Source organism: Anoplophora glabripennis, unplaced genomic scaffold (genome assembly GCF_000390285.2).
Source record: "Anoplophora glabripennis isolate ALB-LARVAE unplaced genomic scaffold, Agla_2.0 scaffold2, whole genome shotgun sequence".
Lineage (NCBI taxonomy): Eukaryota > Metazoa > Arthropoda > Insecta > Coleoptera > Cerambycidae > Anoplophora > Anoplophora glabripennis.
This window is the reverse complement of record NW_019416325.1, coordinates 4,343,759-4,357,160: the sequence shown is the minus strand read 5'-3', so window position 1 is coordinate 4,357,160 and position 13,402 is coordinate 4,343,759. Positions and strand designations below refer to the sequence as shown.

The following is a 13,402-nucleotide window of genomic DNA, read 5'->3' as shown; positions in this document are numbered from 1 at the left end:
AATAAAAATAAATAAAAAAGTAAAATTTAAACACTGTATCTCAGAAACGAAGCATATTTCGACCCACGTTTTTAGGAACTTTTTTCACAAAATAACTTCGCAACCACCTTCTAAAATATTTCGCATTTATTTACAAACACCTTGTATAATCAAAATTAAATCACTCCAAGGAGGGAATTTTAATATGTATATTTTACGTGTTATTTTCTTTGTCCTTCTTATAATTTAATAGTAGTATAATATAACAAGAGAACATTGCACATTAAAATATGTATAGTGTCGAAATAAATTAAATATTTACAGATTTCACAATATATAAAAATACATTGTTTCAGTTGTATCTGCATTGTTCAGACTTTTTAGTAGTGACGTGACATACGCCAAATACTGGGTAACCCCATAATACACATTGTCATGAAGAATTTCTCAGTATTTTTACTAGATCGAATTTCGACCTTATGTACTTTGGACATAAGTGCCAAAAAATTTTTATAAGCACAGAATCAAATTCGAAATGCAATATAAATATATTAAGAGGGCTCTATAGCAAATAGGCAACCAGCAATACATTTTTATAGATTTTATTGCAGTTTGGCTAAATTTGCGATGCCGCCTGTTCAAACGCGGCAAATTACAAACTTTATACCAAAAAGTAATTTGAGTTTCAAATTAAGTCCATTTCATAGAAATTCTGCTTTAAAATGGGAGAGTCTGTTATATGTGCATTCATTCGTATTTAGACAAACTGTGCAATAAAATCTATAAAAATGTATTGTTGGTTGCCTATTTGCTATAGAGCCCTCTTAACATATTGCCTGTAAACAAACTTACCCCTACTTAAAGTTACACTTATAATCAGTTATTTATATATTAAATATTTTGTTATGTCTTAGTATACAGTAAATATTTAATTAATTAAATTGTACACTGCTGACAGATATGGGAAAATAACCTTACAATCTTATTTCACTTTAAGCACTAATGTGTAAATGAAAAACCGTACATAATACTGGTGCATACTGGATTGTTGCTTACATTTTTTAGTAGAAAAAATGTTATTTTACAGACCTGTTGCATACTTAACTATTTTTTATTGAAATTAATTCTCCACCTGTATCAGCAAAAATTGTATGCATCTGTAAGGAAAAATATCTACAGGGATTTATATAAAAAGAAAACCTCGGCTATAATTAATTCCTATTTATTAGAAAATGTTAACAATTAGAAAAACTGAATTGCATAATTGTTTATTATACATACAATAAAACAAATCTAATAAATTAATGAATCTACAAAAAAGAAGAAAACTTATTACAACAATCATGATTCAATGTAATTTCCTTAAAATTCAATAAAAGAGGCGCAAAGCGCTATCACTTCTTTACAATATTTTAATTATCGTGTTTACGCCATTTTATTTATAATAGACGAATGTAACGTATTTAACTGATTTGCCCATCTATCTAAAGCGTTATATCTTGCAGTGTTTACGGTTGCTCTTTCCAAGAACAACACTTGGTTTACTTGATCTATTCGCCCTTGAATTGTACTGAAAATAATACTACAATCAATAATACCACTCGGTAAATGCATCAATCGCCGTTTGCGACAAGCGACTCATATACTTACTTATCTAATATACAAGAGACTAACAAACTTTCAACTTCAGAGACATCGATATTCAGTTCTGTCGAAATAAAAGGTATTTGTATTCTAGTGTAAGGTTTTATTAATGTAATCAGTACTTGGGTTCTGATGTTCCTTAAGAGATCTAAAAAAGTGGCAATTTTTAACATATTTACTCTCTAATATACATCAGGAAAATTTGGAGATGATAGATGGTGCAAAGGAAATTCTGAATTTAGGAATAAATAATAATTTAAAAGATAACAAAAAAAATTTCGAGAACGAACATGCCTATAAAGCAGTAATGCATAATGAACAAGATGACAATCTTGAATATATTGGCAAAAGCAAATGCCATCTTTTAGTGCTTTATTTATTTTAAGGATAATTTTACCAAAACAGAAAATATTTAGCAAAAAATTTGTAACGAATTTACGAATTTAAATATTTATCAAAATCTGAAATTACAATATAATTACAGTTTCCCTAATTGAAGAACATAGTTTCATATAAAATAAATATTTTCTTAAAAAACTTAAGTTTAGAATCGAGGGAAAGAAAACGTTCAATACTTACAATACACTTTAGGTAGGGATAGAAATGGGTTAAAGGACATCTGTAAGGATACGGATTCATAACTAAAAATGAACAATTTATGTAATATAAGCCTATGGAATAATCCACCTTCATTTAATACTCGTGGTTATCATGACAGACAGAAATATATATTTATTTGCCAATTTGAAGGTTAAAGAAAACGTAGATTTTAAGTTTCTTTCTTAATAACTTATTTGCTTGTTTGACAAAAAATGTATATTCTGTAGCTAAAAATGTTGAATTTTTTAATGCACTCAATAAGCATGATTTATAATCACAGTCTTTTATCTTAAGTAATCCCTTTTAATTACGTTTTTCTAGGCATCTTGAAATTGAGATAACGAGATATGGCTTCAAAGCTTGCAAGTCAGAATGTATTAAAAATCATAAGTTATATAGGTTTAAGTACAATTACAGCATATATTTACTACTGTAACATTCATATATAGATCTTATACAAAATGAAGTCAGTAACTGTAAATTTAAAATAGTTAATAATTTGTTTATGAAAATCAATTGATCTATTATTGGGTTATACAGGGTGATCCGAAATTAATGCAGCAAAATTTGGTCACAGATTCTTAAGATAAATTTACGGGACCCGTATTTTTTTATTTTTGGCAGGGAATCCCCATAAGACACTTTTTCATGGGCCCCTTTGTCTTTGGAGCCAAAAAAATTTGGTTGCATATTTAAATTTCTTAAAAATTATTAGCCCGCTAGAAAGCCATTAAATTTAGAAACTTTTTTGTCTCTTGATACCTTTTTCATAAAATACGAGAAAAATGTCAAGATGTGATCGAACGCATATTGTGATTCGCGATTTCATATAACCAACAATTGTAACGACTCAAAATTTTTATATAAATGTAAACGTAATCCTAAATTACCCTCAATATGTTCCCGGATAAACGGGTCATCCATAATATTCTGCCTATTCTGTTTTAAAATAAATTCAAATTCATTTATATCGTTATTTTGGTACGCATTGACTAGATTCGTCATTGCCAAAATTTCTGGATCGTTTTTGTAAGGTTTCGCTTCCTGAGAATCAAAGGGATTTATTCCAGATTTCATTAACCTGAAAATAAGGCGATATATTTGAAAAGAATACAAACTTACGTCAACTTACATATTTGCTAGGACTAAGTATTTAAGACAGGTGGTGCGTCTAGGACTACCAGATTCATCGTAATTTTTGAATGCCTCAAAGAAATCCGTGTGGGCTTTCTCAAACTCCCCTTCTCGCAAGTGCATTTTACCTCCACATTCTAAAAAACAGAAGACAGAAAAGTACACAGATACAAAATTAATTGAATTTTGAGTTATTTTTTGGTTTTTTAGGTTTTTTATGATTTTTTTTTTTTTTCATAATTTTATAGAAAATGAGATGACATAAGAAGAAGCAAAAAGGAAATCATACATCATTCTGTTAAATTCTTAACCACAATCTAAAAATGAGTTACTAATTTGAAAAATTTTATCATAACTTTTTTAAGTAGGTAATCATTTTAGTCAATTCATTTCACTATCAAATTAGAAAAGAAGTTAAGGAACTCCTGATTCCGATAATCTTATTTACTGAGTAAAGGGTCTCTATTTAAAACAAAGAGAAATGCTGCACAATTTTCTGTAGTTAAAAAAATATATTTTTCAGATAAATAATTGAAAATCCTATATTTTTGTAAAAGTTTATCTAATAATTTACCTCGATTATATTTTTAATAATATTCCATATTTTTATAAGCATTTCAAAGGTTTCCATTTTTTTTAACAAATTTTCTTGCCCATTTTGATTGACTTTTCTTTTAAATCCAATCCAATTGGAAGACCGAATGAATTGGTGACAGATCATGTCATTTTGTTTTTTGGTCCTTTTTTTTATTTTATTTAATTTAATAATGATATGAAATAACTAGCAGTAGTTAGTAATTAGTTAATTATAACTACAATATATATTCATATTTTGTTAATATTCTTACAGATCTGAAAATTTTTAAACCTTTGTAGATACAGGTTTACAAAATGAACATCTCACTGATTATGGCCGATTAGTTTGATTTAGAATGACTCAGAGCGAATAAATGACACACAGAAACGAGAGCCGATAAACTAGTTTTTCAGTTCTCCGTGATTCGATTCATTTCGTTCACAGGTGAGATCTGGTCTTTCAAACGAGTCGTTAGTGAGCGTCATAGCCACAATAATCTTATAAAGTTATGTATCTTGTTAAATTATGTTATTATGAATAAAATAAGTAAATAAAGAAAGATGGGATTTGACAATGCATGCCGTAACAAATGGGTATGCACTCATGGTTGTTTGATGTCACATTAGCCTGTCCAGCGGAGTATGATGAAAATTATTTAAAAAAAAAAAATCAGTTTTCGCAACAGAATTTAAAGACACAATCTTACGATATGTGTATTTAAAGGACCATATAAATATAATCTCCACTCCAAGTTACACCCTGTATAAAAGTGTACCTACCTCTTATAACCCCCATAATAAGAGGATGTGGGATAGCAGATTTAATATGCAATGATTGTTCATATAAAGTCTTCAATTTCTTATTGTTTTTCTGGGCAGTATACATTTGAATCTCCAGCGCGTATATTTCAAGTAACTGAGTACCTTTCTTTAAATCATCCTCACCATCATCAGTTTGACAGGACTGATGTAATTGTTTTAATATTTTAGCTAGTTTGTTAAAGTCTCCTCGATCGTAATATAGTTTTCCTAGTTTTGTATTAGTTTTAAACCATAACCTGTCATTTTTTGCATCTTTTAAAGCTTCTAAAGTTGTCTCGTAGAAATTTTGTAATAATTCCATCTAAAGTGTAATGGTGAATTTAAATATATTTTTATTTTTTATTTTTTTCAAATAAAACTTACATTTCGTGATGTAGAAATATAATCAAGAATTGAGTTAATAGATTTTTCACTATGATTTCTTGTTACAGCACTTTTTATATAAGTAAGAAGTTGTTTGTATCTAGTCATCATTTCTTCAAAATTTCCCTGAAAGAGAAGGATTATCAAATGTAAACAAGTTTTGGCTCAAGACTTACTAATTTAAAATTTATTTTTATCATTTGTTTTAAGGCCTTGAATCCCCATTCTCCTTTTTCTCCACTTTCTAGATCTAAAACTTTTTGAAAGGAAGCTAATGCTGCTGTAGGTTCATCCTCTTTTAGTGCTTTGCTGTTATAGTACTGATTTTCTAAATCCACGTCCGGTTCAGAGTTACTATCCTCCGAATATTCCTGCAAAGAGAAATACAACGTTATATTTTTATATCAAAATAGCAACATGTAATATTTATATCTCAAAATGTCAATATATTTTAGGTTATACAGACAAATTTAAGTTAAACGTATACTTACTAAACCGTAATCTTCTTCATCATCGCACATAAAATCATCTTCGTTGTCTGACATTTCACAAACTACCTAATAATTTGGACAAAAGAATTTTACCGAAAAGAAATATTTGTACAAATTTTTGATTGCAACCAAGCTTGCTCGTCTGCCTGTCAAACGTCGAATTGCCGGCTGTTGCCAACACAAAGCCGAAAAACAAATATAACTAAATGCAGAAATGCCAATCTGAAATCTACAGGAACAGGGACGTATTTACACTTTCAGATACACATTTTAAATTTAAAATTAGGAAAGATTGGTTTTGCGGGCTTTTTTGTTTCAAGGATCAAATTACTGCACCCAAATTGTTTAATTTTAAACATTTTTCTGGAAAATGCTAACATTTATTTATGTACGATTTATTAACTTTTATTACTACATCACTAAACTTAACTTACGAAATCTGGACTACTTGAAAAGATACAAATAGAAGATGTTTTCGACAAACACGTTAAACTATCTGACTACCAATTCAGAGTCAGATTTGACTACTTCCTTCTTAAAAACATTCGAGTCACACACCGATTAGTAAAAGTTTTAATTCGAGATTCGAGTCACGTAAGAGAAAAAAATGTTATGGTACGGTCCTGGACAAAGAAATTTAAAACGGTAAACAATAGGTTGGGCTAAATAACAGGTACTAAAAAGCATTAAAAATATTTATTTAAGCCTTTTTCACGTGATGATAGGATTTAATTTCTGGATAGTTTTCTTTTCATTTTGATTCCAGGTACCTTCTGCTGAATGGTTATGGAAATTAACAGTACAGTTATGTTAACAACTGTTTCAGTACTAGGAAATGTGCTTGATGAGTTTCAAACAGTGTAGGTAGATTAATAAAGAAGTTAAGCTGTTAATTAAAAATGGGTGTGACATAGTTAAGGAAAAATGACTGAAGAAACATTACCAGAATCCAATGGGTGTATTTCCAAAGTAGTCGATTCCTGGAGAACATTACTTTCTACTTTAAACGTTGGACAACGGGTATATCCCTCGGATCCAAGTGTTCCAAAGGACTGCGAATTTATCGTAATCAATTCTAAGATACATATTCGTGTTTTGCATATTTATCCAGGAACAATACGTAAGTCTTTATTAACACAACCAGTAATTAATGATCCAAACAGAATTTCAAAACGAAGTTCTATAAGTGAGGAATACTGGTTTACGAAATGGAACAAGCCTTTAAAAATAGGAAACTGCAACTGTTCATTCCGTCGCTCTATGAGATATTCAGTCGTTTTAAACCAACCTATAGTACAAAGTGCAGGGAAAAGGGAAAGGTAAGTGCCCCATATGGATTTTATGATAACAGTACAACGTAATAAAATTTTTTAGTGTACTAAGTGTTGATCTACCTCCTACTAAAATAAAAAATGTAGAAACTTTTGTCGAAAGATTAATACAAGACACTTTCTTCGAAGCGTTTCAAGAATATTATATCTTAAAGAGTAAAAATGAGACTGGAAAAACTAATTTAGCATACGAAACTACAGAAGATGACGTTATCGTAACTTTACGAAGAAAATTTAAACCGTCCACGAAAGATACTGAAAATATAAAATCTGCAGCAAACCCAAGTGAAAATAATAAAAATAGTGTAGATGACTCCAGATTTAAGAGATGTGTTCATAAAAAAGTACAAAAGGTGAGTGTTGTTCCATTTTTATTTAAATAATCTGTTTTGAGGTTATTTTAATATATAAATCTACATAAAACCACCCATTATTAAAATATTAAGAGATAAAGCATCAATTCCCTTTATTTATAATTGATATCTAATATGAAATGTATTGAAGAAAGTATGTGCATAAATAGACGATATCTGGTGCAGGAAATAAATTCTACACTAAATTTCACTGAAAATAATGACAACTTTCTCTTTTATGGAACGTTTCATTCGTGAATATTCAGAACAATTTCTATATTTTAATGAAGCTATAGATTATCAAAAATAGTTATAATGAATAGCAAAAATTGCATATAAATTAACATGGGGGTATATACCCCCACATAAAAGTTATTAGTTACTGAAATAAACAGGCATCATATATTTATTTTTTAAAAACACTTGAAGTTGTTTTCTTAATGTTCAGTGCTTTGTCGCATTGACAAAAAAATATGATAATTAAAATTACAAATTAATGTTACAGTTATACAAAAGCAATCTGTTTTTCAAAATTATTTTCCATTGAAGTTTCACTTGCTGCCACCCTCTTATTTATTTTCATACTTTTCATACAATAGGTAGGGTGTAGCCATGTAGCCAAGGGTTTAAATGCAGTTTAAAGAAAAATTATTCTCCTTTAAAAACTGACCCCTCCCTCCCAGTTATACTTATACCAGTTATACTTATATATACGTAGGTATGTGGTTCTTGCAAGCAATTTCATTTTTGTTCTCTGAATAATTTTTATTTGTACTATAGAATGAAGTTATAATTTAAATAAAATGTGTAAATATTTAAAATTCGATTAGTGAAACACTAATTTGTTATGAATACTAATACCCAGTGTTTCCACTCATTGTGGAAACACTGGGACATTTACATGTGTGTCCTTTTACAAGCATATTAAAATTAGCACTTTTGTTCTCTTAAGGTATCCCCTATACCTTAAGAGCAGGAAAGTGAAGTCAGGAAATTTGCAGAATACATTTCAAAATATAATTTTATTTTTTTTCTCTATAACACAGCACGTACTTGTTAAAAATTAACTAATCACTTCCTAAAATGATCCTTTAAATTTATTGAATGCAATTGAAGAATGCAAAAAAAAGAAAATATTGAATGTACAAACACTTGTCTTAACACTAAAATAATAATAAATTTTTCACACGAAGATGTTAAATCGCTAATTAATAAACATACCACAATGTTTGTTATATCTGTTTCATTTACGTATCAAATATTTTTAAAAGAACGTCATTAATCGAGTCGTTTTATTTTCATGCAATTATTACTTAGCAGTGTAATTTCTTCCAGAAACCCCTAGTTATGTTACAACATGGCATAGGAGCATCAGCCGAAGTATGGTCCTTAATAATAAATGCTCTAGTTCAACGAGGATTTGAAGTTGTTGCGCCGGACATGTTGGGACATGGATTGAGTTCCGCTCCGGACAAATCTAACTATTATACTTTCAGTAACTTACTGTTGCAAGCCCTTACGATATTTGATCATTACATGACCGACGATAAAAGGAAATGTATCCTCATAGGTCACTCTTACGGGTACGTTCTTAGTTTTCGCTTAATTTTTAATTCATTCTATTACATGCGATTACAGAGTGACAAACAAAAAGTACACATCTTTCAGAATATCATGAATTAAGCAAACGTTTATTTCAGTTGTAGTTTGGTTACCGCATTATATCCACACAGGGCGCAGCAAATTGCACAGTTAATTTTGATAAGTGGAGGAGGCCCCACTCCATTAGCTCCACCTGTAAAAGAAAATGAAATTTCACCATTCGGCTGTGCTTATAATTTCCTCCATCCACTTTTGTACTGTGGTTTAAAAAGGTAAATTCTGCTATGAAACAATAACTTTTATGTTATATATGAACAAATTTCAGAAGTTTCTTTTACTCGTCAAGAGGCAAACATTTTGGGCCGTGTGATATTGGAAGCGGACTGCCCGAGTATGTGCTTCAAAATATTGCAAATGGGCAGAAGTGGCCTGATGGAGATGCAGCTTTTCACAGGAGAATTCTCATACCCACGCTTTTAGTGCACGGTTTACAAGATAAGAACGTGACGTTGGTTCAGGAGTGTGAAATGGAAAGAGTAAGTGTCATTTGTTTCCAACTGGCCAGCTGTGGACGGTAACATTTTCTTTTACTTGTGACAATATTTTCACATTGAATTCACAGTAGTAACTTTATTATCAGTGTTGATATAAAATCTAAGAATATTTAAGCTACATTTGTCTTCTATTTTCAATTCTGTTTAACATTTAAAGTACCATTTTTAGAGACAAGTGCAGCTTAGTGCTTGGCGAGAAATAATGCTGAACCATGAAAAAGTACTTATATTTATTTATCCAAAATTTCTCAAAAAAAAACAACTTTCTTCCAAACAAAATATTAAAAATAAAAATCGGTACATTTTAGCAAGAACACGAACCTGTCGAGATGAAAGTTGATTTTAGTGGTAGGGGACACACTGCTCTGGTTATTAAAAATTTAAAACGGTTTCTCGTTAAAAAATCCCACTTGTTTACTTATAACCTATTTCATCTCCATTTTCCAACTTTATATTTTATTTTTCAGGATATCTCTGAAACCACTAGTTTTGAAAAAAAAATCAAGAATGTGTCGCCAGTTTTTTCTGTCAGTAATAGTTTGAGATATCCTGAAATTCCGTTGAATTTGATTCACTTTGTACAAAAAAAAAGTGATGTTTATATTTTTCCAGACCATCCCTAGAGCATTTTTAGAATTGATACCAAACGCTGGACACATGCCTATGCTGGAAACACCTGAACATCTGATACATATGATAATGTGTTTTTTGGAAATGTGGAGCTGATATTACGCATGTGTACAAGGTATTTTCATGAAAAAAATACCGTTTTTGAAATATTTTCGTACAAATATAGGTCGTTATCCTAAATAATCAATTCTGAGTTGTGGTCTTCCAAAAAAAAAAATAGCATTTCTGTAGATCCTTTTTACTTTTGCTTTCCTAAATTTATCACGTTATATTTTAAGGTTATTGACAAGTTTAAACTTGATGAAAGCTAAGTAATTGCATTTTTGATTGTTCAAAAAAATATATTTTTGATTTCTGGATTTGGAAAGTCTACAGAAATATAGTTTCAGTAAATGTCACCACTTAATTTTTTTAAGGTTTTTTTAAATATAAATTCAAAATTTATAAATTAAAGTGAATGTTACCTCAAGACTGAAAATTACGAATAATGTTTAAAATTGGCTGCTTAAAATCAATTAAACAATTTACTGTATTCTTCCAAAATTATTGGATGAAATTGATGTATAATATAAATCACTAGTTTCTTCCATGGTGTGTTCAAATGGTGAAAGGCCAGTCATAGGCCGTTGGGCAACGTCGCTCGCCAAGGTAGATAAATTTCTTTCTAATGTACTAACCGTCATTCCTCAGTCTTTTATTATAAATCCCCATCTTCCCCCTCCTCTCGATAGTGGCGCTATACTGCTCCCGAACTCAGCTCAGGGATCACTTGCATAAATATGTTTCCCCTTTGTGTACAGATAATGGACTTACTCAACTATCTCGCAAGCGAAGGGTCAACTCTCTTCTCTTTTAGATTTTACCCTTACATAAGTCTGTATATTTAATTTCTATGAATAACTCTGTGCCCATGTTGATTGTTCCGCTTTCCTCGTTCTTTGAAATGTCGAGGAAGAGGAAAAGCAAAAACACCTTAAACTATGAAGGATTTTATGCCTAAAGGACATGCTTGAGTTTTTGAATTTAAATTAGACATGTAATTTGTTCCTATAACTTCTACCTTGAATATCATTCACTATCTCGTTATTATCTTCAGCATCTAGAATATTTTTTACGGGGTGTACACTAATGTAGAAAAATGGGAATTATTGAGAATTTCCATAGATCTGGACATCAGGGAATTTATATATTCTTTTTTATATTAATTTAAAACCGGGTTCACACAGTCTCAAATTATGAAAGCATTTTATAAATGAACCCCCTTTCTGTTTCTTTTTTTTTAATATTACATTTAAATACTGCCTAGAAAATAAAATAATGATATGTAGTTAATTATATATGTGACATAATTTAAACTCTTTCCATCCATTGGTTTCTTTGTCTGTCTTCATAAAAAGCCGATTTATATATTAACTGGGACTGTCCATCAGAAAAATTGATGGAATATATCAACTTATGAAAGATCTGTATGTTCATAAAAAGAAATGGATCCCTTGGAATCTCTTATTGAATCTATATGCTGACGTAACAAGTGTGTGAAATCACTTGAATTCTTTTTTACATATTTATAAAGTCCCGTCTTCTATAAACGTGATATAATTTTGATCTAAACAATTTAGTGACTCCAGAAATGAAATATGACCTGGTGCCTTTAGTGCATTTTGCTTATTACCAAATGTTGATATATTTATATATTTCCAAACTAGTGTATTATATATTTTTTAATATGCACCATATGGATATTTTCTTATCGATAAAATATGTATATATCATTGATAAGGACCTAGTCTGACATAAAATAATCAATATATCAGTTATTACATTTCGACGACTGCAATAGAATTTAAAAGTACACTGCAATGTAAAGTGTTCATTTAAAGAAAATTAAATGTACCTTCTGTGAACCAAATAAGTATAAATTATATATATTTTTTGTTAATGATCTTAATATTTCTAGTTTTAGGTGGAAACTCATTTTTAACAAGAATTATATTTTTGTATTCTGTTTTGAAGTATTTAGCGGATTTTACTCTTATATTTGGGAATGTTAAGATTTACTTGGAGTAACTAGAAAGCGTTTCCAACTATATTATGCAGTAAAATTGGTTTAAATATAGTGTGTCCCGTTTTATAGGTACACAAACAATTTACATAAAATAATGGCAGTTCAAATAGTTTTTATTATATAGTGCGTATTTGATAACTATAACTTTCTCAAAATGGCAAATTCACTCTGCTAATTTTTTTAGGTGTTAATTTAAAAAAAATTGTATTAGCAATTTTTCTATCCAACATTATCTAATCACATGGCACTAAAATAAGAAACTAATTGAAATATATCAACTATCTTTACAGAAGATGGCAGAGGGAGGCATTTTATGATCATTAGAGAGCGGACAATGTGTCTTTAACCCGAAGAATAGGTCAAATTTTGGTAGAGATGTGTACGCGTTCAAAAATGTATTGTGTATAAACTATGCAAAATATAATTATTATGTATAGCAAATATATCGTATTATCCTCGCGAAGATTTGTACCCTTTATTTAAAATCCATAAATCATGTGAACAGGTTAAATAACGAGAAAATAATTAAGTTAATTTAGTTCTAAAGAAATGAAATGACACTCGCGCCCATCTCTAGTCTATCAGTCGACATCGGTTGTGTTTATCGAATTCCTATTGGTCAGAATTCAAACTGCAGCCCTGTTATGAATGGAGCGTGAGTTGGACTATTCTATCATGTGCGTCGCCCGAGGATATTCGTCACATTGACTCCTAATTTACAATTAAAAGAATGACACTATTTTTAACCGAACTTCATTTAATAAATATGTAGTATACAATTTCTGATTTTCTAAATATTTTATAACGCCTAAAAATGTATGTACCGTGGAATTTTCGTGAATTATCACGTAAATTTCCGATGCATACCCGGCATGCCACTGCGTCATGGATAATGTATCTAGGTTTATGAATGACATATCTATGTTCAAGGTTAAAGACACAAATTGTCCGCTCTCTGATGATCATGTAATTCATTTTCAGGTAAAGAATTGTTATTAGATGATATACAGGTTTAAGATTTGCAATTTTCAGGATGGTACAGTTGACCTTCATTTGTTAACTTATTACATTAATGACCTGTATTCCTATAAATCGGGACACATCGTATATTTCATTAAGTTCTTAAGTCTATATTTCTATTAATATATTTTTTCTCTTTGGCTTAATGATTTTAGTAGCACATTTTACTGTATAAATAAGTATTTATTAAGCCAAAGACGTTATGTTTACTCTAACCAGTTTGTAAATTACTCGTTTT

The 13,402-nt window shown here is 29.9% G+C and overlaps 2 protein-coding genes across 2 annotated transcripts; one reads left to right on the top strand and one right to left on the bottom strand.

Annotated features, from left to right (window-relative positions):
• Positions 1-1,185: 1,185 nt before the first annotated feature.
• LOC108916400 (COP9 signalosome complex subunit 2) lies at positions 1,186-5,762 on the bottom strand. The gene is made up of 8 exons (XM_018722648.2): positions 5,610-5,762; positions 5,295-5,489; positions 5,119-5,244; positions 4,714-5,056; positions 3,356-3,494; positions 3,114-3,304; positions 1,630-1,771; positions 1,186-1,549 (listed from the first exon to the last, which is right to left on the bottom strand). The coding sequence occupies exons 1-8, from the start codon at positions 5,661-5,663 to the stop codon at positions 1,405-1,407; spliced, it is 1,335 nt and encodes a 444-aa protein (XP_018578164.1). The 5' UTR covers positions 5,664-5,762; the 3' UTR covers positions 1,186-1,404.
• Positions 5,763-6,256: 494 nt separating this feature from the next.
• On the top strand, positions 6,257-12,532 carry LOC108917031 (protein ABHD8-like). Its single transcript, XM_018723458.1, has 7 exons — positions 6,257-6,282; positions 6,376-6,928; positions 6,984-7,293; positions 8,629-8,876; positions 8,994-9,167; positions 9,221-9,431; positions 10,062-12,532. Exons 2-7 carry the CDS (start codon positions 6,534-6,536, stop codon positions 10,173-10,175), a joined length of 1,452 nt encoding a protein of 483 aa, XP_018578974.1. The 5' UTR covers positions 6,257-6,282; positions 6,376-6,533; the 3' UTR covers positions 10,176-12,532.
• Positions 12,533-13,402: the final 870 nt, after the last annotated feature.

Excerpts from the sequence above, each read along its gene's own strand:
- LOC108916400 (XM_018722648.2), bottom strand. The coding sequence starts at position 5,663 with ATGTCAGACAACGAAGATGATTTTATGTGCGATGATGAAGAAGATTAC. Across the intron at positions 5,245-5,294 it reads TAAAAATAAATTTTAAATTA|GGAAATTTTGAAGAAATGAT; the intron begins GTAAGTCTTGAG and ends CTTCTCTTTCAG. Across the intron at positions 1,550-1,629 it reads GTCTCTTGTATATTAGATAA|TACAATTCAAGGGCGAATAG; the intron begins GTAAGTATATGA and ends TATTATTTTCAG.
- LOC108917031 (XM_018723458.1), top strand. The coding sequence starts at position 6,534 with ATGACTGAAGAAACATTACCAGAATCCAATGGGTGTATTTCCAAAGTA. Across the intron at positions 6,929-6,983 it reads AGTGCAGGGAAAAGGGAAAG|TGTACTAAGTGTTGATCTAC; the intron begins GTAAGTGCCCCA and ends AAAATTTTTTAG. Across the intron at positions 7,294-8,628 it reads TTCATAAAAAAGTACAAAAG|AAACCCCTAGTTATGTTACA; the intron begins GTGAGTGTTGTT and ends AATTTCTTCCAG.